The sequence below is a fragment of the Coregonus lavaretus genome, assembly GCF_964263955.1.
Source record: "Coregonus lavaretus genome assembly, contig: HAP1_SCAFFOLD_1870, whole genome shotgun sequence".
Taxonomy (NCBI): domain Eukaryota; kingdom Metazoa; phylum Chordata; class Actinopteri; order Salmoniformes; family Salmonidae; genus Coregonus; species Coregonus lavaretus.
This window is the reverse complement of record NW_028165561.1, coordinates 29,547-57,210: the sequence shown is the minus strand read 5'-3', so window position 1 is coordinate 57,210 and position 27,664 is coordinate 29,547. Positions and strand designations below refer to the sequence as shown.

The following is a 27,664-nucleotide window of genomic DNA, read 5'->3' as shown; positions in this document are numbered from 1 at the left end:
CTAGAATGGTCAGCTCTATGGTTCTAGAATGGTCAGCTCTATGGTTCTAGAATGGTCAGCTCTATTGTTCTAGAATGGTCAGCTCTTTGGTTCTAGAATGGTCAGCTCTCTGGTTCTAGAATGGTCAGCTCTATAGTTCTAGAATGGTCAGCAGGGAGAGAAGCTATAGAAGAGGAGCTATACATAGAGATCATAATGGGGGGTGGAGCTATAGGTTCACTGATCCATCCTCCTCTGACAGAAGACATATGTTAGGATCCTCTGTTCTGTCATGATGTCAGAAACCTCTCTCCTGATGTATACAGTGGGGGAAAAAAGTATTTAGTTCTCCCACTTAAAAAGATGAGAGAGGCCTGTAATTTTCATCATAGGTACACGTCAACTATGACAGACAAATTGAGAAAAGAAAATCCAGAAAATCACATTGTAGGATTTTTAATGAATTTATTTGCAAATTATGGTGGAAAATAAGTATTTGGTCATCTACAAACAACCAAGATTTCTGGCTCTCACAGACCTGTAACTTCTTCTTTAAGAGGCTCCTCTGTCCTCCACTCGTTACCTGTATTAATGGCACCTGTTTGAACTTGTTATCAGTATAAAAGACACCTGTCCACAACCTCAAACAGTCACACTCCAAACTCCACTATGGCCAAGACCAAAGAGCTGTCCAAGGACACCAGAAACAAAATTGTAGACCTGCACCAGGCTGGGAAGACTGAATCTGCAATAGGTAAGCAGCTTGGTTTGAAGAAATCAATCAATCAATTAATTTTATTTTATATAGCCCTTCTTACATCAGCTAATATCTCGAAGTGCTGTACAGAAACCCAGCCTAAAACCCCAAACAGCTAGTAATGCAGGTGTAGAAGCACGGTGGCTAGGAAAAACTCCCTAGAAAGGCGAAAACCTAGGAAGAAACCTAGAGAGGAACCAGGCTATGAGGGGTGGCCAGTCCTCTTCTGGCTGTGCCGGGTGGAGATTATAACAGAACCATGCCAAGATGTTCAAAAATGTTCATAAGTGACAAGCATGGTCAAATAATAATCAGGAATAAATCTCAGTTGGCTTTTCATAGCCGATCATTAAGAGTTGAAAACAGCAGGTCTGGGACAGGTAGGGGTTCCATAACCGCAGGCAGAACAGTTTAAACTGGAATAGCAGCAAGGCCAGGCGGACTGGGGACAGCAAGGAGTCACCACGGCCGGTAGTCCCGACGTATGGTCCTAGGGCTCAGGTCTCTCAGTTGGCTTTTCATAGCCGATCATTAAGAGTGGGAGCAATTATTAGGAAATGGAAGACATACAAGACCACTGATCATCTCCCTCGATCTGGGGCTCCACGCAAGATCTCACCCCGTGGCGTCAAAATGATCACAAGAACGGTGAGCAAAAATCCCAGAACCACACGGGGGGACCTAGTGAATGACCTGCAGAGAGCTGGGACCAAAGTAACAAAGCCTACCATCAGTAACACACTACGCCGCCAGGGACTCAAATCCTGCAGTGCCAGACGTGTCCCCCTGCTTAAGCCAGTACATGTCCAGGCCCGTCTGAAGTTTGCTAGAGTGCATTTGGATGATCCAGAAGAGGATTGGGAGAATGTCATATGGTCAGATGAAACCAAAATAGAACTTTTTGGTAAAAACTCAACTCGTTGTGTTTGGAGGACAAAGAATGCTGAGTTGCATCCAAAGAACACCATACCTACTGTGAAGCATGGGGGTGGAAACATCATGCTTTGGAGCTGTTTTCCTGCAAAGGGACCAGGACGACTGATCCGTGTAAAGGAAAGAATGAATGGGGCCTTGTATCGTGAGATTTTGAGTGAAAACCTCCTTCCATCAGCAAGGGCATTGAAGATGAAACGTGGCTGGGTATTTCAGCATGACAATGATCCCAAACACACCGCCCGGGCAACGAAGGAGTGGCTTCTTAAGAAGCATTTCAAGGTCCTGGAGTGGCCTAGCCAGTCTCCAGATCTCAACCCCATAGCAAATGTTTGGAGGGAGTTGAAAGTCTGTGTTGCCCAGCGACAGCCCCAAAACAACACTGCTCTAGACGAGATCTGCATGGAGGAATGGGCCAAAATACCAGCAACAGTGTGTGAAAACCTTGTGAAGACTTACAGAAAACGTTTGACCTGTGTCATTGCCAACAAAGGGTATATAACAAAGTATTGAGAAACTTTTGTTATTGACCAAATACTTATTTTCCACCATAATTTGCAAATAAATTCATTAAAAATCCTACAATGTGATTTTCTGGAATTTTTTTCCTCATTTTGTCTGTCATAGTTGACGTGTACCTATGATAAAAATTACAGGCCTCTCTCATCTTTTTAAGTGGGAGAACTTGCACAATTGGTGGCTGACTAAATACTTTTTTCCCCCACTGTACCTATCTAACCATCCTCTGTTCTGTCATGTCAAAAAAATATCTCCTGATGTATACCTATCTATCCTACAGTCCACTTTATCCATCATTGTTTGGAGACAGCTCAGTTCAGGGTCTACACTCTTAGAAAGAAAGGTGCTATCTAGAACCTAAAAGGGTTATATGGCTGTCCCCAAAAGAGAACCCTTCGAATAACCCTTTTTGGTTCCAGGTAGAACCCTTTTGGGTTCCATGTAGGACCCTATCCACAGAGCGTTTCCCTGAAAACAAAAAGGGTTCTCCTATGGGGACAGAACGCTTTTGGAACCTTTTTTCTAAGAGTGTAGAGCTGAAGGTATCTGGTTTGTTTCACCTACAGCTGAGAAAACATCAACCTGCTTTTAGTTTGGTAATAGCAGTCCTGTTTCCCCTGTATCTGATAACCCCTCTGTTTCCCCTGTATCTGATAACCCCTCTGTTTCCCCTGTATCTGATAACCCCTCTGTTTCCCCTGTATCTGATAACCCCTCTGTTTCCCCACCAGCTGTATCTGATAACCCCTATGTTTCCCCTGTATCTGATAACCCCTCTGTTTCCCCACCAGCTGTATCTGATAACCCCTATGTTTCCCCTGTATCTGATAACCCCTCTGTTTCCCCTGTATCTGATAACCCCTCTGTTTCCCCTGTATCTGATAACCCCTCTGTTTCCCCTGTATCTGATAACCCCTCTGTTTCCCCTGTATCTGATAACCCCTCTGTTTCCCCTGTATCTGATAACCCCTCTGTTTCCCCACCAGCTGTATCTGATAACCCCTCTGTTTCCCCTGTATCTGATAACCCCTCTGTTTACCCACCAGCTGTATCTGATAACCCCTCTGTTTCCCCTGTATCTGATAACCCCTCTGTTTCCCCACCAGCTGTATCTGATAACCCCTCTGTTTCCCCTGTATCTGATAACCCCTCTGTTTCCCCTGTATCTGATAACCCCTCTGTTTCCCCACCAGCTGTATCTGATAACCCCTCTGTTTCCCCTGTATCTGATAACCCTCTGTTTCCCCACCAGCTGTATCTGATAACCCCTCTGTTTCCCCTGTATCTGATAACCCCTCTGTTTCCCCTGTATCTGATAACCCCTCTGTTTCCCCACCAGCTGTATCTGATAACCCCTCTGTTTCCCCAGTATCTGATAACCCCTCTGTTTCCCCTGTATCTGATAACCCCTCTGTTTACCCACCAGCTGTATCTGATAACCCCTCTGTTTCCCCTGTATCTGATAACCCCTCTGTTTCCCAACCAGCTGTATCTGATAACCCCTCTGTTTCCCCACCAGCTGTATCTGATAACCCCTCTGTTTCCCCTGTATCTGATAACCCCTCTGTTTCCCCTGTATCTGATAACCTCTCTGTTTCCCCACCAGCTGTATCTGATAACCCCTCTGTTTCCCCTGTATCTGATAACCCCTCTGTTTCCCCTGTATCTGATAACCCCTCTGTTTCCCCTGTATCTGATAACCCCTCTGTTTCCCCTGTATCTGATAACCCCTCTGTTTCCCCTGTATCTGATAACCCCTCTGTTTCCCCACCAGCTGTATCTGATAACCCCTCTGTTTCCCCACCAGCTGTATCTGATAACCCCTCTGTTTCCCCACCAGCTGTATCTGATCACCCCTCTGTTTCCCCTGTATCTGATAACCCCTCTGTTTCCCCTGTATCTGATAACCCCTCTGTTTCCCCTGTATCTGATAACCCCTCTGTTTCCCCACCAGCTGTATCTGATAACCCCTCTGTTTCCCCTGTATCTGATAACCCCTCTGTTTCCCCACCAGCTGTATCTGATAACCTCTCTGTTTCCCCTGTATCTGATAACCCCTCTGTTTCCCCACCAGCTGTATCTGATAACCCCTCTGTTTCCCCTGTATCTGATAACCCCTCTGTTTCCCCACCAGCTGTATCTGATAACCCCTCTGTTTTCCCAACCAGCTGTATCTGATAACCCCTCTGTTTCCCCACCAGCTGTATCTGATAACCCCTCTCTTTCCCCTGTATCTGATAACCCCTCTGTTTCCCCTGTATCTGATAACCCCTCTGTTTCCCCTGTATCTGATAACCCCTCTGTTTCCCCACCAGCTGTATCTGATAACCTCTCTGTTTCCCCTGTATCTGATAACCCCTCTGTTTCCCCACCAGCTGTATCTGATAACCTCTCTGTTTCCCCTGTATCTGATAACCCCTCTGTTTCCCCACCAGCTGTATCTGATAACCCCTCTGTTTCCCCTGTATCTGATAACCCCTCTGTTTCCCCACCAGCTGTATCTGATAACCCCTCTGTTTCCCCTGTATCTGATAACCCCTCTGTTTCCCCTGTATCTGATAACCCCTCTGTTTCCCCACCAGCTGTATCTGATAACCCCTCTGTTTCCCCTGTATCTGATAACCCCTCTGTTTCCCCACCAGCTGTATCTGATAACCCCTCAGTTTCCCCTGTATCTGATAACCCCTCTGTTTCCCCACCAGCTGTATCTGATAACCCCTCTGTTTCCCCTGTATCTGATAACCCCTCTGTTTCCCCTGTATCTGATAACCCCTCTGTTTCCCCACCAGCTGTATCTGATAACCCCTCTGTTTCCCCTGTATCTGATAACCCCTATGTTTCACCTGTATCTGATAACCCCTATGTTTCACCTGTATCTGATAACCCCTCTGTTTCCCCACCAGCTGTATCTGATAACCCCTCTGTTTCCCCTGTATCTGATAACCCCTCTGTTTCCCCACCAGCTGTATCTGATAACCCCTCTGTTTCCCCTGTATCTGATAACCCCTCTGTTTCCCCTGTATCTGATAACCCCTCTGTTTCCCCACCAGCTGTATCTGATAACCCCTCTGTTTCCCCTGTATCTGATAACCCCTCTGTTTCCCCACCAGCTGTATCTGATAACCCCTCAGTTTCCCCTGTATCTGATAACCCCTCTGTTTCCCCACCAGCTGTATCTGATAACCCCTCTGTTTCCCCTGTATCTGATAACCCCTCTGTTTCCCCTGTATCTGATAACCCCTCTGTTTCCCCACCAGCTGTATCTGATAACCCCTCTGTTTCCCCTGTATCTGATAACCCCTCTGTTTCCCCTGTATCTGATAACCCCTCTGTTTCCCCTGTATCTGATAACCCCTCTGTTTCCCCTGTATCTGATAACCCCTCTGTTTCCCCACCAGCTGTATCTGATAACCCCTCTGTTTCCCCTGTATCTGATAACCCCTCTGTTTCCCCACCAGCTGTATCTGATAACCCCTCTGTTTCCCCTGTATCTGATAAACCCTCTGTTTCCCCACCAGCTGTATCTGATAACCCCTCTGTTTCCCCTGTATCTGATAACCTCTCTGTTTCCCCACCAGCTGTATCTGATAACCCCTCTGTTTCCCCTGTATCTGATAACCCCTCTGTTTCCCCTGTATCTGATAACCCCTCTGTTTCCCCACCAGCTGTATCTGATAACCCCTCTGTTTCCCCTGTATCTGATAACCCCTCTGTTTCCCCTGTATCTGATAACCCCTCTGTTTCCCCTGTATCTGATAACCCCTCTGTTTCCCCACCAGCTGTATCTGATAACCCCTCTGTTTCCCCTGTATCTGATAACCCCTCTGTTTCCCCACCAGCTGTATCTGATAACCCCTCTGTTTCCCCTGTATCTGATAACCCCTCTGTTTCCCCTGTATCTGATAACCCCTCTCTTTCCCCTGTATCTGATAACCCCTCTGTTTCCCCTGTATCTGATAACCCCTCTGTTTCCCCACCAGCTGTATCTGATAACACCTCTGTTTCCCCACCAGCTGTATCTGATAACCCCTCTGTTTCCCCTGTATCTGATAACCCCTCTGTTTCCCCACCAGCTGTATCTGATAACCCCTCTGTTTCCCCTGTATCTGATAACCCCTCTGTTTCCCCACCAGCTGTATCTGATAACCCCTCTGTTTCCCCTGTATCTGATAACCCCTCTGTTTCCCCTGTATCTGATAACCCCTCTGTTTCCCCTGTATCTGATAACCCCTCTGTTTCCCCACCAGCTGTATCTGATAACCCCTCTGTTTCCCCTGTATCTGATAACCCCTATGTTTCACCTGTATCTGATAACCCCTCTGTTTCCCCTGTATCTGATAACCCCTCTGTTTCCCCTGTATCTGATAACCCCTCTGTTTCCCCACCAGCTGTATCTGATAACCCCTCTGTTTCCCCTGTATCTGATAACCCCTCTGTTTCCCCTGTATCTGATAACCCCTCTGTTTCCCCTGTATCTGATAACCCCTCTGTTTCCCCTGTATCTGATAACCCCTCTGTTTCCCCACCAGCTGTATCTGATAACCCCTCTGTTTCCCCTGTATCTGATAACCTCTCTGTTTCCCCACCAGCTGTATCTGATAACCCCTCTGTTTCCCCTGTATCTGATAACCCCTCTGTTTCCCCTGTATCTGATAACCCCTCTGTTTCCCCACCAGCTGTATCTGATAACCCCTCTGTTTCCCCTGTATCTGATAACCTCTCTGTTTCCCCACCAGCTGTATCTGATAACCCCTCTGTTTCCCCTGTATCTGATAACCCCCCTGTTTCCCCTGTATCTGATAACCCCTCTGTTTCCCCACCAGCTGTATCTGATAACCCCTCTGTTTCCCCTGTATCTGATAACCCCTCTGTTTCCCCTGTATCTGATAACCCCTCTGTTTCCCCTGTATCTGATAACCCCTCTGTTTCCCCTGTATCTGATAACCCCTCTGTTTCCCCACCAGCTGTATCTGATAACCCCTCTGTTTCCCCTGTATCTGATAACCCCTCTGTTTCCCCACCAGCTGTATCTGATAACCCCTCTGTTTCCCCACCAGCTGTATCTGATCACCCCTCTGTTCCCCTGTATCTGATAACCCCTCTGTTTCCCCACCAGCTGTATCTGATCACCCCTCTGTTTCCCCTGTATCTGATAACCCCTCTGTTTCCCCTGTATCTGAGAACCCCTCTGTTTCCCCTGTATCTGATAACACCTCTGTAGGATAGCTTGGGATAGATGAAGTGGACAGTAGGATAACTTGTCCCTGTGCCCGAGAACACTAAGGTAACCTGCCTAAATGACTACCGGCCCGTAGCACTCACGTCTGTAGCCATGAAGTGCTTTGAAAGGCTGGTCATGGCTCACATCAACACCATCATCCCAGAAACCCTAGACCCACTCCAATTTGCATACCGCCCCAACAGATCCACAGATGATGCAATCTCTATCGCACTCCACACTGCCCTTTCCCACCTGGACAAAAGGAACACCTACGTGAGAATGCTATTCACTGACTACAGCTCAGCGTTCAACACCATAGTGCCCTCAAAGCTCATCACTAAGCTAAGGACCCTGGGACTAAGCACCTCCCTCTGCAACTGGATCCTGGACTTCCTGACGGGCCGCCCCCAGGTGGTAAGGGTAGGTAACAACACATCTGCCACGCTGATCCTCAACACGGGGGCCCCTCCGGGGTACGTGCTCAGTCCCCTCCTGTACTCCCTGTTCACCCATGACTGCATGGCCAGGCAAGACTCCAACACCATCATTAAGTTTGCCGACGACACAACAGTGGTAGGCCTGATCACCGACAACAATGAGACAGCCTATAGGGAGGAGGTCAGAGACCTGGCCGTGTGGTGCCAGGACAACAACCTCTCCCTCAACGTGACCAAGACAAAGGAGATGATTGTGGACTACAGGAAAGAGAAGAGGACTGAGCACGCCCCCATTCTCATCAACGGGCTGTAGTGGAACAGGTTGAGAGCTTCATGTTCTTTGGTGTCCACATCACCAATAAACTATCATGGTCCAAACTCACCAAGGCAGTCGTGAAGAGGGCACGACAAAGCCTATTCCTCCTCAGGAGACTGAAAAGATTTGGCATTGGTCCTCAGATCCTCAAAAAGTTATACAGCTGCACCATCGGTAGCCTTGTGAATGTTGAACTGCTTAAAAGTCTTACTCACATCAGCTACGGAGAGCATGATCACGTAGTCATCCGGAACAGCTGATGCTCTCATGCATGCTTCAGTGTTGCTTGCCTCGAAGCGAGCATAGAGGTGATTTAGCTTGTCTGGTAGGCTTGTGTCGCTGGGCAGCTCGCAGCTGTGCTTCCCTTTGTAGTCTGTAATAGTTTTCAAGCCCTGCCACATCCGACGAGCTGACTCTTTGCCTGTTTGATGGTTCGTCGGAGGGCATAGAGGGATTTCTTATAAGCGTCCGGGTTAGAGTCCCGCTCCTTGAAAGCGGCAGCTCTGCCCTTTAGCTCAGTGCTGTTGCCTGTAATCCATGGCATCTGGTTGGGATATGTACGTACGGTCACTGTGGGGACGACGTCATCAATGCACTTATTGATGAAGCCAGTGACTGTATTCCTCAATGCTATCGGAAGAATCCCGGAACATATTCCAGTCTGTGCTAGCAAAACAGTCCTGTAGCTTAGCATCTGCTTCATCTGACCACTTCTTTATTAACCGAGTCACTGGTGCTTCCTGCTTTAGTTTTTGCTTGTAAGCAGGAATCAGGAGGATAGAGTAATGGTCAGATTTGCCAAATGGAGGGCGAGGGAGAGCTTTGTATGCGTCTCTGTGTGTGGCGTAAAGGTGGTCTAGAGTTTATTTTCCTCTGGTCCACAGATGATGCAATTGCACATTTAACATGCTGGTAGAAATTAGGTAGAACGTATTTAAGTTTCCCTGCATTAAAGTCCCCGGCCACTAGGAGCACTGCCTCTGGAGGAGCGTTTTCCTGTTTGCTTATGGCCTTATACAGCTCATTCAGTGCGGTCTTAGTTCCAGCATCGGTTTGTGGTGGTAAATAGACAGCTACGAAGAATATAAATGAAAACTCTCTTGGTAAATAGTGTGGTCTACAGCTTATCATGAGATACTCTACTTAAGGCGAGACTTCCTTAATATTAGATTTGGTGCACCAGCTGTTGTTTACAAATATACACAGACCGCCACCCTTTGTCTTACCGGAGTCAGCCGTTCTATCCTGCCGATGTAGCGTATAGCCCGCTAGCTGTATGTTATCCATGTCGTCGTTCAGCCACGACTCAGTGAAATATAAGATATTACAGTTTTTAATGTCCCGTTGGTAGGATAACCTTAATCTTAGGTTGTCTAATTTATTTTCCAATGATTGAACATTGGCTAATAGGATTGATGGAAGAGGCAGTTTACTCGCTCGCCGTCGGATCCTTACAAGGCAGTTGTCACAAAGTGCTTATACATAAACCCAGCCTAAAACCCCAAACAGCAAGCAATGCAGATGTAGAAGCACAGTGGCTAGGAAAAACTTCCTAGAAAAGGCAGGAACCTAGGAAGAAACCTAGAGAGGAACCAGGCTCTGAGAGGTGGCCAGTCCTCTTCTGGCTGTGCTGGGTGGAGATTATAAGAGTACATGGCCATTAAGGCCAGATCGTTCTTCAAGATGTTCAAATGTTCATAGATGACCAGCAGGGTCAAATAATAATCACAGTGGTTGTAGAGGGTGCAACAGGTCAATACCTCAGGAGTAAATGTCAGTTGGCTTTTCATAGCCGAGCATTCAGAGGTCGAGACAGCAGGTGCGGTAGAGAGAGAGAGAGAGAGAGAGGGTCGAAACAGCAGGTCCGGGACAAGGTAGCACGTCTGTAGCAAGATATTTCTCCTGACTGACTGTTTCTGACCGACTGTTTCTATGACTGACTGACTTTCTGCTGACTGTTCTTTGATGGACTGTTTCTGCTGACTGTTCTCTGACCGACTGTTTCTGCTGACTGTTCTCTGACAGACTGTTTCCCCTCTGTCTCTTTCAGCTGTTTACCTCTGCAAAAGAACAATGCAAAACAAAGCCCGCCTGGAGCTGGCTGACTACGAAGCTGTAAGCTCCTCCCTCCTCCTCCTCCTCTTCCTCCTCTTCCTCCACTCCCCTCCTCTTCCTCCACCTCTTCCTCCACCTCCTCTTCCTCCACCCCCCTCCTCTTCCTCCACCTCCTCTTCCCTCCTCCTCTTCCTCCACCTCCACCCCCCTCCTCTTCCTCCACCTCCTCCTCCTCTTCCCTCCTCCTCTTCCTCCACCCCCCTCCTCTTCCTCCACCTCCTCCTCCTCTTCCTCCACCTCCTCCTCCTCTTCCCTCCTCCTCTTCCTCCACCTCCACCCCCCTCCTCTTCCTCCACCTCCTCCTCCTCTTCCCTCCTCCTCTTCCTCCACCTCCTCCTCCTCCACCCTCCTCCTCTTCCTCTACCTCCCTCCACCCCCCTCCTCTTCCTCCTCCTCTTCCTCCACCTCCTCCTCCACCTCCTCCTCCACCTCCTCCTCCTCTTCCCTCCTCCTCTCTCCTCCTCCTCCTCCTCCTCCTCCTCTATTCTACTGTATCAGTTCTCTCTACCCTAGTGTAAAGAACAATCAACCAGTCTAATATCCTCCATTTGATGGAGACAAGCCTGCTTAGTTTGGAAAGCAGTTAACTGCTGTCCCCTCAGAGGTATGTTTTATGTAAGAGGTAGTCTAACTATAAGACACTAACCTTTAGTTTGTTTCTGTGTTCTTAAGGAGACCTTAGCCAGACTACAGAGAGCCTTCGCCAGGAAATGGGAGTTTATATTTATGCAAGCTGAAGCACAAGCAAAGTAAGTAGTTCATCCAATGCTGTGTCTCAAATAATAGCACCCTATTCCCTACGTTGATGCAGACTGACTGGTAAAACAGCCCTTTTTCCCAACAACACAGCCTCAAGGTCTCTGCCTCCATTTACTCACAGATGTGGAACGAGAGGAGAGGAGAGGAGGGGAGGGGGGAGAGGAGGAAAGGAGAGGAGTGGAGTGGAGGGGAGATGAGAGGAGGGGAGGGGGGAGAGGAGAGGAGGAGGGGAGATGAGGAGAGGAGGAGGGGAGATGAGGGGAGAGGGGAGGAGTGGAGTGGAGAGGGGGGAGAGGAGATGAGGGAAGGGGGAGAGGAGAGGAGAGGGGAGGAGTGGAGAGGAGAGGAGAGGAGAGGACAGATGTAGGATCTTAATTTGAGTCAGTTTGCTACAGCAGGAAAATAATCCTCCAGCAACAGGAAATAATTAATGAACATGTTTGCATGGGGTTGATACATTTTTTGTTAGGGAAAATAAAGTCTGACATTTCTAAGTGAAAATTACAAACTTCAGAAGCCTTTTAAACCTCAAATACACTACACATTTTACATTTCCTGCATTTCAAGAAAGTTCATCTGCAACAGAGTGATCAAAAGAAGAAACTACATCTGTCACTAAATAAATGATGGGATGTCTGTTTTACAGTGTTTCCACCTCTATCCTTTAACACAGAGTTGACAAGAAAAGAGACAAAATTGAGAGGAAGATTCTGGACAGTCAAGAGAGAGCTTTCTGGGACGTGCACAGACCAGTGGTGAGAATACGACCTCTCTCTGTTTCCCTGTCACCACAGACCAGTGGTGAGAATACGACCTCTCTCTGTTTCCCTGTCACCACAGACCAGTGGTGAGAATTGTAATGTATCATTTGAGATGGTTTTACCAACCAGGCGCCAGACTGAAGTAAGTTGATATCAGCGTTCGAAATGTATAGGTTCACTCCTTATTGATCTACACAGGGAAAAGGCAACAATTGGTAATATTTCAACATTTTGAATGTTATCAAACAGATCTTTAGATAGCTGGGCAGTACCATATAGCGGCTAATAGCACTGGGCAAATAAGCAGAGCATGGCACACAATTTAAACCCACTATGTACAGAGGCTAGGCTAACCTAGCACACAGTAAGAACAGGGCCAACTAGCATGGTAAGCTAGCACGCTAGTCTAGTAGGCCACAGGCTGTGGATTGTAGCACTTGGTGTGTACAGTGGAGGCTAGCACGCTAGGCTACTAGACAAACGGCTGGCAGGCCTCAGGCTATAGGCCAGCATGCAGCATTAGCACCATGGTTATGGGCTAATCGGTTGACATGCTATAGCTAACAATGCTAATAGGTGAACAGCAGCCATCTTAGTTGTGGCCAGGAAGTGACTCTGGATGTGATGACGTCACTGGGTCGGCCGTACTGGTTATGTAACAACAGTACCTGGCTGGCAGCCTTCTTGGCCCATGTTAAGTAATGGAGAGAGATTCACCTCACGGCCTGAACATGTAGAGTACCCATGAACTATGACAAAAGGGCCAGATAAACAGGGTTGCAGTTGGCTAGTACTGTGAGGTGGTGCTGAGTTCTCGTCCTTGTAGGAAGGGTCCAGTGGTGAGGTGGTGCAGAGTTCTCGTCCTTGTAGGAAGGGTCCAGTGTTGAGGTGGTGCTGAGTTCTCGTCCTTGTAGGAAGGGTCCAGTGGTGAGGTGGTGCAGAGTTCTTGTCCTTGTAGGAAGGGTCCAGTGGTGAGGTGGTGCAGAGTTCTCGTCCTTGTAGGAAGGGTCCAGTGTTGAGGTGGTGCTGAGTTCTCGTCCTTGTAGGAAGGGTCCAGTGGTGAGGTGGTGCAGAGTTCTTGTCCTTGTAGGAAGGGTCCAGTGGTGAGGTGGTGCAGAGTTCTCGTCCTTGTAGGAAGGGTCCAGTGTTGAGGTGTGTTGAGGTGGTGCAGAGTTCTTGTCCTTGTAGGAAGGGTCCAGTGTTGAGGTGGTGCTGAGTTCTCGTCCTTGTAGGAAGGGTCCAGTGGTGAGGTGGTGCTGAGTTCTTGTCCTTGTAGGAAGGGTCCAGTGGTGAGGTGGTGCAGAGTTCTCGTCCTTGTAGGAAGGGTCCAGTGGTGAGGTGGTGCAGAGTTCTTGTCCTTGTAGGAAGGGTCCAGTGTTGAGGTGGTGCTGAGTTCTCGTCCTTGTAGGAAGGGTCCAGTGTTGAGGTGGTGCTGAGTTCTCGTCCTTGTAGGAAGGGTCCAGTGGTGAGGTGGTGCAGAGTTCTTGTCCTTGTAGGAAGGGTCCAGTGTTGAGGTGTGTTGAGGTGGTGCTGAGTTCTTGTCCTTGTAGGAAGGGTCCAGTGTTGAGGTGGTGCTGAGTTCTTGTCCTTGTAGGAAGAGTCCAGTGGTGAGTTGTTCTGACCTGCTGTCTCTCTGCACCCAACTAAAGAACAGGCAGTAATAGGGATCTGTTACCCTGTAGGGCCTGGGATTGACTGAGCGGGTCAGCTGACTGAGTTCCCTGGCAACCTGGTCCCTAACACAGAGTTATAATGAGCAGGTCAGCTGACTGAGTTCCCTGGCAACCTGGTCCCTAACACAGAGTTATAATGAGCAGGTCAGCTGACTGAGTTCCCTGGCAACCTGGTCCCTAACACAGAGTTATAATGAGCAGGTCAGCTGACTGAGTTCCCTGGCAACCTGGTCCCTAACACAGAGTTATAATGAGCAGGTCAGCTGACTGAGTTCCCTGGCAACCTGGTCCCTAACACAGAGTTATAATGAGCAGGTCAGCTGACTGAGTTCCCTGGCAACCTGGTCCCTAACACAGAGTTATAATGAGCAGGTCAGCTGACTGAGTTCCCTGGCAACCTGGTCCCTAACACAGAGTTATAATGAGCAGGTCAGCTGACTGAGTTCCCTGGCAACCTGGTCCCTAACACAGAGTTATAACGTGGCCTCTGCCACTTGACAATGGGGTCAGGCTGAACCAGGGGATGGTAACCTACCTCAGCAGTAATCACTGGACAATGGGGTCAGGCTGAACCAGGGGATGGTAACCTACCTCAGCAGTAATCACTGGACAATGGGGTCAGGCTGAACCAGGGGATGGTAACCTACCTCAGCAGTAATCACTGGACAATGGGGTCAGGCTGAACCAGGGGATGGTAACCTACCTTAAACAAATGCAAAATGCAGCTACTGTTATTATTCTGTCTGCACTGTTTGACGTGACTGTTAGTTAGCCGTAGTTGGCTAGCTAGTGAGCAGGGGATAAGAACGTTGCCAGCCAGTATGGCAATGGAACATTTAGAACGCGTCCATAAATACAGCACAAAAAGACTGAATGACTGGGTCGCGATAGAACGAACGACCAGCCGGCTTGGGTATTAACCCTAGATTTGTGTCGGGACTATATCTTGTGGAAGGATGAAATAGTTTAATAAATTAATCAAAATAAAGTTTTTAATGAAAATAAATCAATCATTATTTGAATATGTTCGTAACCCGTTGCATAAAAGTGATAATGCCCTCGAAGCCGGTGTTTGGAGAATATATTGGTCACGGTTTGCCAGCCCTCGACTTCTTCCCTGACCTAACAACACCCGTGCCAATATATCCTCCAAACACCGGCTTCTCTGGCATTATCACTTAAATGTTCACCAATCAAAGGACAGTCTGATTGAGGAGTAGAGGTCTTTAGGGGTCAAATCACCTTCCAAGCATTTAACCACCTCTGGGTGGGTTTAATGTCCTGTTAATCAAATCAGACAACACTGCAGCCAGAAATACATTCATTTCCCCCATCACATCAAGTAAGGGTGCATCCCAAACGGCACCCTATTCCCTATAGGGCCCTGGTTAAAAGGAGTGCACTATGTAGGGAATAGGGTGTCATTTGGGATGCAAAGATGAATCATCCTCCTCCAGTATCTCCCATGGCACAAACAACTCCCTGGACTGTTGGAGATGAGGACTGTCTAACTCCCTGGTGTTCAGTCAGTAGTGTTATTGGCCTAATGGGACATACTGTTGGAGATGAGGACTGTCTAACTCCCTGGTGTTCAGTCAGTAGTGTTATTGGCCTAATGGGACATACTGTTGGAGATGAGGACTGTCTAACTCCCTGGTGTTCAGTCAGTAGTGTTATTGGCCTAATGGGACATACTGTTGGAGATGAGGACTGTCTAACTCCCCGGTGTTCAGTCATTAGTGTTATTGGCCTAATGGGACATACTGTTGGAGATGAGGACTGTCTAACTCCCCGGTGTTCAGTCAGTAGTGTTATTGGCCTAATGGGACATACTGTTGGAGATGAGGACTGTCTTACTCCCTGGTGTTCAGTCAGTAGTGTTATTGGCCTAATGGGACATACTGTTGGAGATGAGGACTGTCTAACTCCCTGGTGTTCAGTCAGTAGTGTTATTGGCCTAATGGGACATACTGTTGGAGATGAGGACTGTCTTACTCCCTGGTGTTCAGTCAGTAGTGTTATTGGCCTAATGGGACATACTGTTGGAGATGAGGACTGTCTAACTCCCCGGTGTTCAGTCATTAGTGTTATTGGCCTAATGGGACATACTGTTGGAGATGAGGACTGTCTAACTCCCCGGTGTTCAGTCAGTAGTGTTATTGGCCTAATGGGACATACTGTTGGAGATGAGGACTGTCTTACTCCCTGGTGTTCAGTCAGTAGTGTTATTGGCCTAATGGGACATACTGTTGGAGATGAGGACTGTCTAACTCCCTGGTGTTCAGTCAGTAGTGTTATTGGCCTAATGGGACATACTGTTGGAGATGAGGACTGTCTTACTCCCTGGTGTTCAGTCAGTAGTGTTATTGGCCTAATGGGACATACTGTTGGAGATGAGGACTGTCTAACTCCCTGGTGTTCAGTCAGTAGTGTTATTGGCCTAATGGGACATACTGTTGGAGATGAGGACTGTCTAACTCCCTGGTGTTCAGTCAGTAGTGTTATTGGCCTAATGGGACATACTGTTGGAGATGAGGACTGTCTAACTCCCTGGTGTTCAGTCAGTAGTGTTATTGGCCTAATGGGACATACTGTTGGAGATGAGGACTGTCTAACTCCCTGGTGTTCAGTCATTAGTGTTATTGGCCTAATAGGACATACTGTTCAGATGGAGTATCATGTCATGTGTGCTGGAGATAAGTCATACTCCCAGGACTGCAGGTAGCGTTTGTGTTCCAAATCGCACCCTATTCTCTATTAAGAGCACTACTTTTTTTTGGGGGGGGGCGAGGGTGAGTCCCACTCCTCTCATATCTTCTGTTTATTAGACAGGATAGATATCAGAGGACCGATAGAGGAGAGAGTTGCGGAAATAGCGCTGGGCGGGGATTGGAACCCACGCTGCTGTGGTATACTAGACTACTACACCACCCTATTGGCCCTGGTCAAAAGTAGTGAACTAAATAGGGTGCCATTTGGGTCGCATCCTATGTCTGTCTGTGGATGTGCTGCTTGACTCTTCAGGGGTTGACGTGATGTTGTATAACAAGACGGTGTAGTGTATATGGAGCCGTCTTGGCTTAACTAAATAACACCTTGGAAAGAAATCAACGCTTACAGTTACAGTATTTACCATTTTATTTGTCCAGCAGAAATGTGTCCTCTGCTCTGCTTGAGAGGAGCACAGCATAGTTGGAGTGTTTGTTTGCTCCACGGGGGGACCAGAACGAAAATGTAACTCACTACTGTAAGTCGCTCTGGATAAGAGCGTCTGAAGAATGTAGACGTGGAAGTTGGTCGTTCCACCGATTCGGTGCCTTTTGAGAAGTGTAACTTGGTAAAAACAAAAACGTTTGATTTCACCTCATTTTAACATTCTGTTATTAAAAAGCACATGTTCAACTTCATAAACTTCACGTTTTCCCATCTCAAGGGGTTAAATAAAGAATAAAACATTATAGTAGGTGACTATTAAGCGCCAAATATAGTAACAGGGTTGACCGTAACAGGGTGGACCACAACAGGGTGGACCGCAACGTGGTGGACTGTAACGGGGTTGACCGTAACGGGGTTGATCGTAGCGGGGTTGACCGTAGCGGGGTTGACCGTAACGGGGTTGACCGTAACGGGGTTGACCGTAACGGGGTTGACCGTAACAGGGTTGACCGTAACCAGGGTTGACCGTAACCAGGGTTGACCGTAACCAGGGTTGACCGCAACAGGGTTGACCGTAACATGGTTGACCGTAACAGGGTTGACCATAACAGGGTTGAGGATTTCACCTTAAATCAGCCATAAATCAGATCGTGACAGGGGCAATGGAGGCTTGTTGGATGCAACAGGGAGTGGCAATTGAATGCAAGCTTCACAAAAAAGTTGAAATCATTAAAACATTTCTAGCCTGTCTATCAATGAGTAATAGGGTTGAGTATTATGCTCGACACGTTCAGCTTTACACCATAAAACACCAGGAAATGGCCAAAAATATTTGAACCAGCTCAACCGCTTTTACAATATGATTTGATGATTAGATGTTCAGTGTTTCTTTAGAATAAAATGAAAAAAGGAATAGTTTCACGATATTAAAACGAGAGTTCAGTTCATGTAAAATGACTCACTTAGTCACATGAAATAGATCATCTTCAGAAATGACTAGGGCTTTACAATGGTGGTGAAAACCTGGAGAAATGTTGGGATTAAGTGGGTGAAAATCTTCCTAGAAGTCACAGAGGGTGCACAGAGGGACTTGTCAAAATGCTGAATTTTGGCACTTTAGCAAGTCAGATTTATTGAATTCTCCATGTGGTCTATATTAAAGGGCACTTCAGTTATTATAACAGGCTTTAAAAATGCAATATTGGTGCACAATTTCTACATAAAATATCGAAGGGCGGCCTCCCGAGTGGCACAGCGGTCTAAGGCACTGCAGTGCTTGAGGCGTCACTACAGATTCGGGTTTGATCCGACGCACAATTGGCCCAGCATCGTCCGGGTTAGGGGAGGGTTTGGCTGGCCGGGATGTCCTTGTCCCATCACGCTCTAGCGACTCCTGACACGGTCGGCAGTTGTACGGTGTTTCCTCCGACACATTGGTGCGGCTGGCTTCCGGGTTAAGCGAGCAGTGTGTCAAGAAGCAGTGCGGCTTGGCAGGGTCGTGTTTCAGAGGACGCATGGCTCTCGACTTTTGCCTCTCCCGAGTCCATACGGGAGTTGCAGCGATGGGACAAGACTGTAACTACCACTTTTCATGGAATGACCCCAAATGTATCATTGATGTTTGTCCTTGTTCCTCTCCACAGCCTGGATGCGTGAACACAACAGAAGCTGACATCAAGAAGTCATCAAGGATGAAGCAGCCTCATAAAACAAGAAAGGTATAGACTGTCATATGTACTGTAATAAGAGAGAGGATGTGGAGACAGACAGAGAGAGAGGATGTGGTGACAGCAGTGACATAAACTGAGAGGATGTGGAGACAGCAGAGACAGAGAGAGAGGATATGGAGACAGCAGTGACAGAGAGAGAGGATGTGGAGACAGAGAGAGAGGATGTGGTGACAGCAGAGAGAGAGGATGTGGTGACAGCAGTGACAGAAAGAGAGGATGTGGAGACAGAGAGAGAGGATGTGGTGACAGCAGAGAGAGAGGATGTGGTGACAGCAGTGACAGAAAGAGAGGATGTGGTGACAGCAGTGACTTAGAGAGAGGATGTGGAGACAGCAGTGACAGAGAGAGAGGATGTGGAGACAGCAGTGACAGAGAGAGAGGATGTGGTGACAGAGAGAGAGGATGTGGAGACAGCAGTGACAGAAAGAGAGGATGTGGTGACAGCAGTGACTTAGAGAGAGGATGTGGAGACAGCAGTGACTTAGAGAGAGAGGATGTGGAGACAGCAGTGACAGAGAGAGAGGATGTGGTGACAGAGAGAGAGGATGTGGAGACAGCAGTGACAGAGAGAGAGGATGTGGAGACAGCAGTGACAGAGAGAGAGGATGTGAAGACAACAGTGACAGAGAGAGAGGATGTGGTGACAGCAGTGACAGAGAGAGAGGATGTGGTGACAGCAGAGACAGAGAGAGAGGATGTGGTGACAGCAGTGACAGAGAGAGAGGATGTGGTGACAGCAGAGACAGAGAGAGAGGATGTGGAGACAGCAGTGACAGAGAGAGAGGATGTGGAGACAGCAGTGACAGAGAGAGAGGATGTGGTGACAGCAGTGACAGAGAGAGAGGATGTGGAGACAGCAGTGACAGAGAGAGAGGATGTGGAGACAGCAGTGACAGAGAGAGAGGATGTGGTGACAACAGTGACAGAAAGAGAGGATGTGGTGACAGCAGTGACAGAGAGAGAGGATGTGGTGACAGCAGAGACAGAGAGAGAGGATGTGGTGACAGCAGTGACAGAGAGAGAGGATGTGGAGACAGCAGTGACAGAGAGAGAGGATGTGGTGACAACAGTGACAGAAAGAGAGGATGTGGTGACAGCAGTGACAGAGAGAGAGGATGTGGTGACAGCAGAGACAGAGAGAGAGGATGTGGAGACAGCAGTGACAGAGAGAGAGGATGTGGAGACAGCAGTGACAGAGAGAGAGGATGTGGTGACAACAGTGACAGAAAGAGAGGATGTGGTGACAGCAGTGACAGAGAGAGAGGATATGGTGACAGCAGAGACAGAGAGAGAGGATGTGGTGACAGCAGTGACAGAGAGAGAGGATGTGGAGGCAGCAGTGACAGAGAGAGAGGATGTGGAGACAGCAGTGACAGAGAGAGAGGGTGTGGTGACAGCAGTGACAGAGAGAGAGGATGTGGAGACAGCAGTGACAGAGAGAGAGGATGTGGAGACAGCAGTGACAGAGAGAGAGGATGTGGTGACAGCAGTGACAGAGAGAGAGGATGTGGAGACAGCAGTGACAGAGAGAGGATGTGGTGACAGCAGTTACAGAGAGAGAGGATGTGGAGACAGCAGTGACAGAGAGAGAGGATGTGGAGACAGCAGAGACAGAGAGAGAGGATGTGGAGACAGCAGTGACAGAGAGAGAGGATGTGGTGACAGCAGTGACAGAGAGAGATGATGTGGAGACAGCAGTGACAGAGAGAGAGGATGTGGAGACAGCAGTTACAGAGAGAGGATGTGGTGACAGCAGTGACAGAGAGTGAATTGAAGTTTAAATTGCTTGAGAGGAGAGAGAGAGAGCGAGAGAGAGAGAGAGAGAGAGAGAGTGAAAGAGAGAGTGAGAGAGAGAGAGAGAGTGAAAGAGAGAGAGAGAGAGAGAGAGAGAGAGAGAGAGAGAGAGAGGGGGGGGAGTGAAAGAGAGAGAGGGGGAGAGTGAAAGAGAGAGAGGGGGAGAGTGAAAGAGAGAGAGGGGGAGAGTGAAAGAGAGAGAGAGGGAGAGAGTGAAAGAGAGCGAGAGGGAGATAGTGAAAGAGAGAGAGAGTGAAAGAGAGAGAGAAAGAAAGAAAGAAAGAAAGAAAGAAAGAAAGAAAGAAAGAAAGAAAGAAAGAAAGAAAGAAAGAAAGAAAGAAAGAGAGAAATAGAGAGAAATAGAGAGAAAGAGAGAGACAGAGAGAGAGAGACAGAGAGAGAGAGAGAGTGAAAGAGAGAGAGAGAAAGAGAGAGTGAAAGAGAGAGAGAGAGAGAGAGAGAGTGAAAGAGAGAGAGAGAGAGAGAGAGAGAGAGAGAGAAAGAATACAGCAACATTCTCCTATCCCTCCTCTTTCTCTGTGTGTGTGTGAATGGGCTGTCCTTGTCTTGCTCCTCTGTACGTCAGTTTGAATGGGCTCTTCTCTCTCTCTGTGCATCTGAATGGTGGTCCTCTCCAGTCTGTGTACGGCCTCCAGAATGACATTCGGAGCCACAGCCCCACCCACACCCCCGCTCCAGAGGTCAAAGAACCCACAGAGGAGGAGATACGTGACCAGGTAATGTCGTCAATTCAAGGACACATTACAAAAGAGGGTTTTCTATGGCTGATGTCAACAGATATCCATCAAAATGCATTGACATGTCACACAGAGTTTTTACTGGTAGATTGAGATATCTAAAATCATGTTATCTGACAGAATGATTGTTAGCTTGACTGGTTATCTGACAGAGCAGCATGCCATCACATTGGCACCTTCTCCTTTCAGATTCAATACTGGCAAGCCCAACTAGACAGGCATCGGTTAAAAATGTCCAAGGTGGCAGAAAGGTAGGCTGTTTTCTTCTAATGCAACACACACCTCTATGCATATTTACAGATTGTTCATGCAACTTTTTTCCTAACTAAATTGGAAGTGAAACTGACCCTCCTGTGATGGCCTCTGACAGTACCTCATATAGTTCCTATCTTGTCTCCGAAAACAGACTGGTAATCAAGACTGTTATTGGAGCAGTCTCTGAAAACAGACTGGTAATCAAGGCTGTTATTGGAGGATTAGTCTCTGAAAACAGACTGGTAATCAAGGCTGTTATTGGAGCAGTCTCTGAAAACAGACTGGTAATCAAGGCTGTTATTGGAGCAGTCTCTGAAAACAGACTGGTAATCAAGGCTGTTATTGGAGGATTAGTCTCTGAAAACAGACTGGTAATCAAGGCTGTTATTGGAGTAGTCTCTGAAAACAGACTGGTAATCAAGGCTGTTATTGGAGGATTAGTCTCTGAAAACAGACTGGTAATCAAGGCTGTTATTGGAGCAGTCTCTGAAAACAGACTGGTAATCAAGGCTGTTATTGGATTGGTCTCTGAAAACAGACTGGTAATCAAGGCTGTTATTGGAGGATTAGTCTCTGAAAACAGACTGGTAATCAAGGCTGTTATTGGAGCAGTCTCTGAAAACAGACTGGTAATCAAGGCTGTTATTGGAGCAGTCTACGAAAACAGACTGGTAATCAAGACTTTTATTGGAGCAGTCTCTGAAAACAGACTGGCAATCAAGGCTGTTATTGGAGGATTAGTCTCTGAAAACAGACTGGTAATCAAGGCTGTTATTGGAGGATTAGTCTCTGAAAACAGACTGGTAATCAAGGCTGTTATTGGAGGATTAGTCTCTGAAAACAGACTGGTAATCAAGGCTGTTATTGGAGTTGTCTCTGAAAACAGACTGGTAATCAAGGCTGTTATTGGAGGATTAGTCTCTGAAAACAGACGGGTAATCAAGACTGTTATTGGAGGATTAGTCTCTGAAAACAGACTGGTAATCAAGGCTGTTATTGGAGTGGTCTCTGAAAACAGACTGGTAATCAAGGCTGTTATTGGAGCGGTCTCTGAAAACAGACTGGTAATCAAGACTGTTATTGGAGCGGTCTCTGAAAACAGACTGGTAATCAAGGCTGTTATTGGAGCAGTCTCTGAAAACAGACTGGTAATCAAGGCTGTTATTGGAGGATTAGTCTCTGAAAACAGACTGGCAATCAAGGCTGTTATTGGAGCAGTCTCTGAAAACAGACTGGTAATCAAGGCTGTTATTGGAGGATTAGTCTCTGAAAACAGACTGGTAATCAAGACTGTTATTGGAGCAGTCTCTGAAAACAGACTGGCAATCAAGGCTGTTATTGGAGCGGTCTCTGAAAACAGACTGGTAATCAAGGCTGTTATTGGAGCAGTCTCTGAAAACAGACTGGTAATCAAGGCTGTTATTGGAGGATTAGTCTCTGAAAACAGACTGGTAATCAAGGCTGTTATTGGAGCAGTCTCTGAAAACAGACTGGTAATCAAGGCTGTTATTGGAGGATTAGTCTCTGAAAACAGACTAGTAATCAAGGCTGTTATTGGAGTAGTCTCTGAAAACAGACTGGTAATCAAGGCTGTTATTGGAGCAGTCTCTGAAAACAGACTGGTAATCAAGGCTGTTATTGGAGGATTAGTCTCTGAAAACAGACTGGTAATCAAGGCTGTTATTGGAGGATTAGTCTCTGAAAACAGACTGGTAATCAAGGCTGTTATTGGAGGATTAGTCTCTGAAAACAGACTGGTAATCAAGGCTGTTATTGGAGCAGTCTCTGAAAACAGACTGGTAATCAAGGCTGTTATTGGAGGATTAGTCTCTGAAAACAGACTGGTAATCAAGGCTGTTATTGGAGTAGTCTCTGAAAACAGACTGGTAATCAAGGCTGTTATTGGAGCAGTCTCTGAAAACAGACTGGTAATCAAGGCTGTTATTGGAGGATTAGTTTCTGAAAACAGACTGGTAATCAAGACTGTTATTGGAGCAGTCTCTGAAAACAGACTGGTAATCAAGGCTGTTATTGGAGTGGTCTCTGAAAACAGACTGGTAATCAAGGCTGTTATTGGAGTGGTCTCTGAAAACAGACTGGTAATCAAGGCTGTTATTGGAGTAGTCTCTGAAAACAGACTGGTAATCAAGGCTGTTATTGGAGGATTAGTCTCTGAAAACAGACTGGTAATCAAGGCTGTTATTGGAGGATTAGTCTCTGAAAACAGACTGGTAATCAAGGCTGTTATTGGAGGATTAGTCTCTGAAAACAGACAGGTAATCAAGGCTGTTATTGGAGGATTAGTCTCTGAAAACAGACTGGCAATCAAGGCTGTTATTGGAGGATTAGTCTCTGAAAACAGACTGGTAATCAAGGCTGTTATTGGAGTTGTCTCTGAAAATAGACTGGTAATCAAGACTGTTATTGAAGGATTAGTCTCTGAAAACAGACTGGTAATCAAGGCTGTTATTGGAGCAGTCTCTGAAAACAGACTGGTAATCAAGGCTGTTATTGGAGGATTAGTTTCTGAAAACAGACTGGTAATCAAGACTGTTATTGGAGCAGTCTCTGAAAACAGACTGGTAATCAAGGCTGTTATTGGAGTGGTCTCTGAAAACAGACTGGTAATCAAGGCTGTTATTGGAGTGGTCTCTGAAAACAGACTGGTAATCAAGGCTGTTATTGGAGGATTAGTCTCTGAAAACAGACTGGTAATCAAGGCTGTTATTGGAGGATTAGTCTCTGAAAACAGACTGGTAATCAAGGCTGTTATTGGAGGATTAGTCTCTGAAAACAGACTGGTAATCAAGGCTGTTATTGGAGTAGTCTCTGAAAACAGACTGGTAATCAAGGCTGTTATTGGATTGGTCTCTGAAAACAGACTGGTAATCAAGGCTGTTATTGGAGGATTAGTCTCTGAAAACAGACTGGTAATCAAGGCTGTTATTGGAGGATTAGTCTCTGAAAACAGACTGGTAATCAAGGCTGTTATTGGAGGATTAGTCTCTGAAAACAGACAGGTAATCAAGGCTGTTATTGGAGGATTAGTCTCTGAAAACAGACTGGCAATCAAGGCTGTTATTGGAGGATTAGTCTCTGAAAACAGACTGGTAATCAAGGCTGTTATTGGAGTTGTCTCTGAAAATAGACTGGTAATCAAGACTGTTATTGAAGGATTAGTCTCTGAAAACAGACTGGTAATCAAGGCTGTTATTGGAGCAGTCTCTGAAAACAGACTGGTAATCAAGGCTGTTATTGGAGGATTAGTTTCTGAAAACAGACTGGTAATCAAGACTGTTATTGGAGCAGTCTCTGAAAACAGACTGGTAATCAAGGCTGTTATTGGAGTGGTCTCTGAAAACAGACTGGTAATCAAGGCTGTTATTGGAGTGGTCTCTGAAAACAGACTGGTAATCAAGGCTGTTATTGGAGGATTAGTCTCTGAAAACAGACTGGTAATCAAGGCTGTTATTGGAGGATTAGTCTCTGAAAACAGACTGGTAATCAAGGCTGTTATTGGAGGATTAGTCTCTGAAAACAGACTGGTAATCAAGGCTGTTATTGGAGTAGTCTCTGAAAACAGACTGGTAATCAAGGCTGTTATTGGATTGGTCTCTGAAAACAGACTGGTAATCAAGGCTGTTATTGGAGGATTAGTCTCTGAAAACAGACTGGTAATCAAGGCTGTTATTGGAGGATTAGTCTCTGAAAACAGACTGGTAATCAAGGCTGTTATTGGAGCAGTCTCTGAAAACAGACTGGTAATCAAGGCTGTTATTGGAGGATTAGTCTCTGAAAACAGACTGGTAATCAAGGCTGTTATTGGAGGATTAGTCTCTGAAAACAGACTGGTAATCAAGGCTGTTATTGGAGGATTAGTCTCTGAAAACAGACTGGTAATCAAGGCTGTTATTGGAGCAGTCTCTGAAAACAGACTGGTAATCAAGGCTGTTATTGGAGGATTAGTCTCTGAAAACAGACTGGTAATCAAGGCTGTTATTGGAGTAGTCTCTGAAAACAGACTGGTAATCAAGGCTGTTATTGGAGCAGTCTCTGAAAACAGACTGGTAATCAAGGCTGTTATTGGAGGATTAGTTTCTGAAAACAGACTGGTAATCAAGACTGTTATTGGAGCAGTCTCTGAAAACAGACTGGTAATCAAGGCTGTTATTGGAGTGGTCTCTGAAAACAGACTGGTAATCAAGGCTGTTATTGGAGTGGTCTCTGAAAACAGACTGGTAATCAAGGCTGTTATTGGAGGATTAGTCTCTGAAAACAGACTGGTAATCAAGGCTGTTATTGGAGCGGTCTCTGAAAACAGACTGGTAATCAAGGCTGTTATTGGAGTAGTCTCTGAAAACAGACTGGTAATCAAGGCTGTTATTGGAGGATTAGTCTCTGAAAACAGACTGGTAATCAAGGCTGTTATTGGAGGATTAGTCTCTGAAAACAGACTGGTAATCAAGGCTGTTATTGGAGGATTAGTCTCTGAAAACAGACAGGTAATCAAGGCTGTTATTGGAGGATTAGTCTCTGAAAACAGACTGGCAATCAAGGCTGTTATTGGAGCAGTCTCTGAAAACAGACTGGTAATCAAGGCTGTTATTGGATTGGTCTCTGAAAACAGACTGGTAATCAAGGCTGTTATTGGAGGATTAGTCTCTGAAAACAGACTGGTAATCAAGGCTGTTATTGGAGCAGTCTCTGAAAACAGACTGGTAATCAAGGCTGTTATTGGAGCAGTCTACGAAAACAGACTGGTAATCAAGACTTTTATTGGAGCAGTCTCTGAAAACAGACTGGCAATCAAGGCTGTTATTGGAGGATTAGTCTCTGAAAACAGACTGGTAATCAAGGCTGTTATTGGAGGATTAGTCTCTGAAAACAGACTGGTAATCAAGGCTGTTATTGGAGGATTAGTCTCTGAAAACAGACTGGTAATCAAGGCTGTTATTGGAGTTGTCTCTGAAAACAGACTGGTAATCAAGGCTGTTATTGGAGGATTAGTCTCTGAAAACAGACGGGTAATCAAGACTGTTATTGGAGGATTAGTCTCTGAAAACAGACTGGTAATCAAGGCTGTTATTGGAGTGGTCTCTGAAAACAGACTGGTAATCAAGTCTGTTATTGGAGCGGTCTCTGAAAACAGACTGGTAATCAAGACTGTTATTGGAGCGGTCTCTGAAAACAGACTGGTAATCAAGGCTGTTATTGGAGCAGTCTCTGAAAACAGACTGGTAATCAAGGCTGTTATTGGAGGATTAGTCTCTGAAAACAGACTGGCAATCAAGGCTGTTATTGGAGCAGTCTCTGAAAACAGACTGGTAATCAAGGCTGTTATTGGAGGATTAGTCTCTGAAAACAGACTGGTAATCAAGACTGTTATTGGAGTAGTCTCTGAAAACAGACTGGTAATCAAGGCTGTTATTGGAGGATTAGTCTCTGAAAACAGACTGGTAATCAAGGCTGTTATTGGAGCAGTCTCTGAAAACAGACTGGCAATCAAGGCTGTTATTGGAGCGGTCTCTGAAAACAGACTGGTAATCAAGGCTGTTATTGGAGCAGTCTCTGAAAACAGACTGGTAATCAAGGCTGTTATTGGAGGATTAGTCTCTGAAAACAGACTGGTAATCAAGGCTGTTATTGGAGCAGTCTCTGAAAACAGACTGGTAATCAAGGCTGTTATTGGAGGATTAGTCTCTGAAAACAGACTAGTAATCAAGGCTGTTATTGGAGTAGTCTCTGAAAACAGACTGGTAATCAAGGCTGTTATTGGAGCAGTCTCTGAAAACAGACTGGTAATCAAGGCTGTTATTGGAGGATTAGTCTCTGAAAACAGACTGGTAATCAAGGCTGTTATTGGAGGATTAGTCTCTGAAAACAGACTGGTAATCAAGGCTGTTATTGGAGGATTAGTCTCTGAAAACAGACTGGTAATCAAGGCTGTTATTGGAGCAGTCTCTGAAAACAGACTGGTAATCAAGGCTGTTATTGGAGGATTAGTCTCTGAAAACAGACTGGTAATCAAGGCTGTTATTGGAGTAGTCTCTGAAAACAGACTGGTAATCAAGGCTGTTATTGGAGCAGTCTCTGAAAACAGACTGGTAATCAAGGCTGTTATTGGAGGATTAGTTTCTGAAAACAGACTGGTAATCAAGACTGTTATTGGAGCAGTCTCTGAAAACAGACTGGTAATCAAGGCTGTTATTGGAGTGGTCTCTGAAAACAGACTGGTAATCAAGGCTGTTATTGGAGTGGTCTCTGAAAACAGACTGGTAATCAAGGCTGTTATTGGAGTAGTCTCTGAAAACAGACTGGTAATCAAGGCTGTTATTGGAGGATTAGTCTCTGAAAACAGACTGGTAATCAAGGCTGTTATTGGAGGATTAGTCTCTGAAAACAGACTGGTAATCAAGGCTGTTATTGGAGGATTAGTCTCTGAAAACAGACAGGTAATCAAGGCTGTTATTGGAGGATTAGTCTCTGAAAACAGACTGGCAA

The 27,664-nt window shown here is 46.3% G+C and overlaps 1 protein-coding gene across 1 annotated transcript in view; it reads left to right on the top strand.

The window, feature by feature from the left end:
• LOC311115723 (regulator of G-protein signaling 7-like) overlaps window positions 1-27,664 on the top strand; it is a gene marked incomplete at both ends in the record, with an annotated part of 71,999 nt that overhangs the window by 29,213 nt on the left and 15,122 nt on the right. Inside the window, 6 exons of the mRNA XM_084190874.1 lie at window positions 10,213-10,277; window positions 10,950-11,026; window positions 11,710-11,791; window positions 18,270-18,344; window positions 20,789-20,887; window positions 21,098-21,159. Coding sequence (XP_084047000.1) covers window positions 10,213-10,277; window positions 10,950-11,026; window positions 11,710-11,791; window positions 18,270-18,344; window positions 20,789-20,887; window positions 21,098-21,159 — 460 coding nt within the window. The remainder of the gene's footprint in view (window positions 1-10,212; window positions 10,278-10,949; window positions 11,027-11,709; window positions 11,792-18,269; window positions 18,345-20,788; window positions 20,888-21,097; window positions 21,160-27,664) is intronic.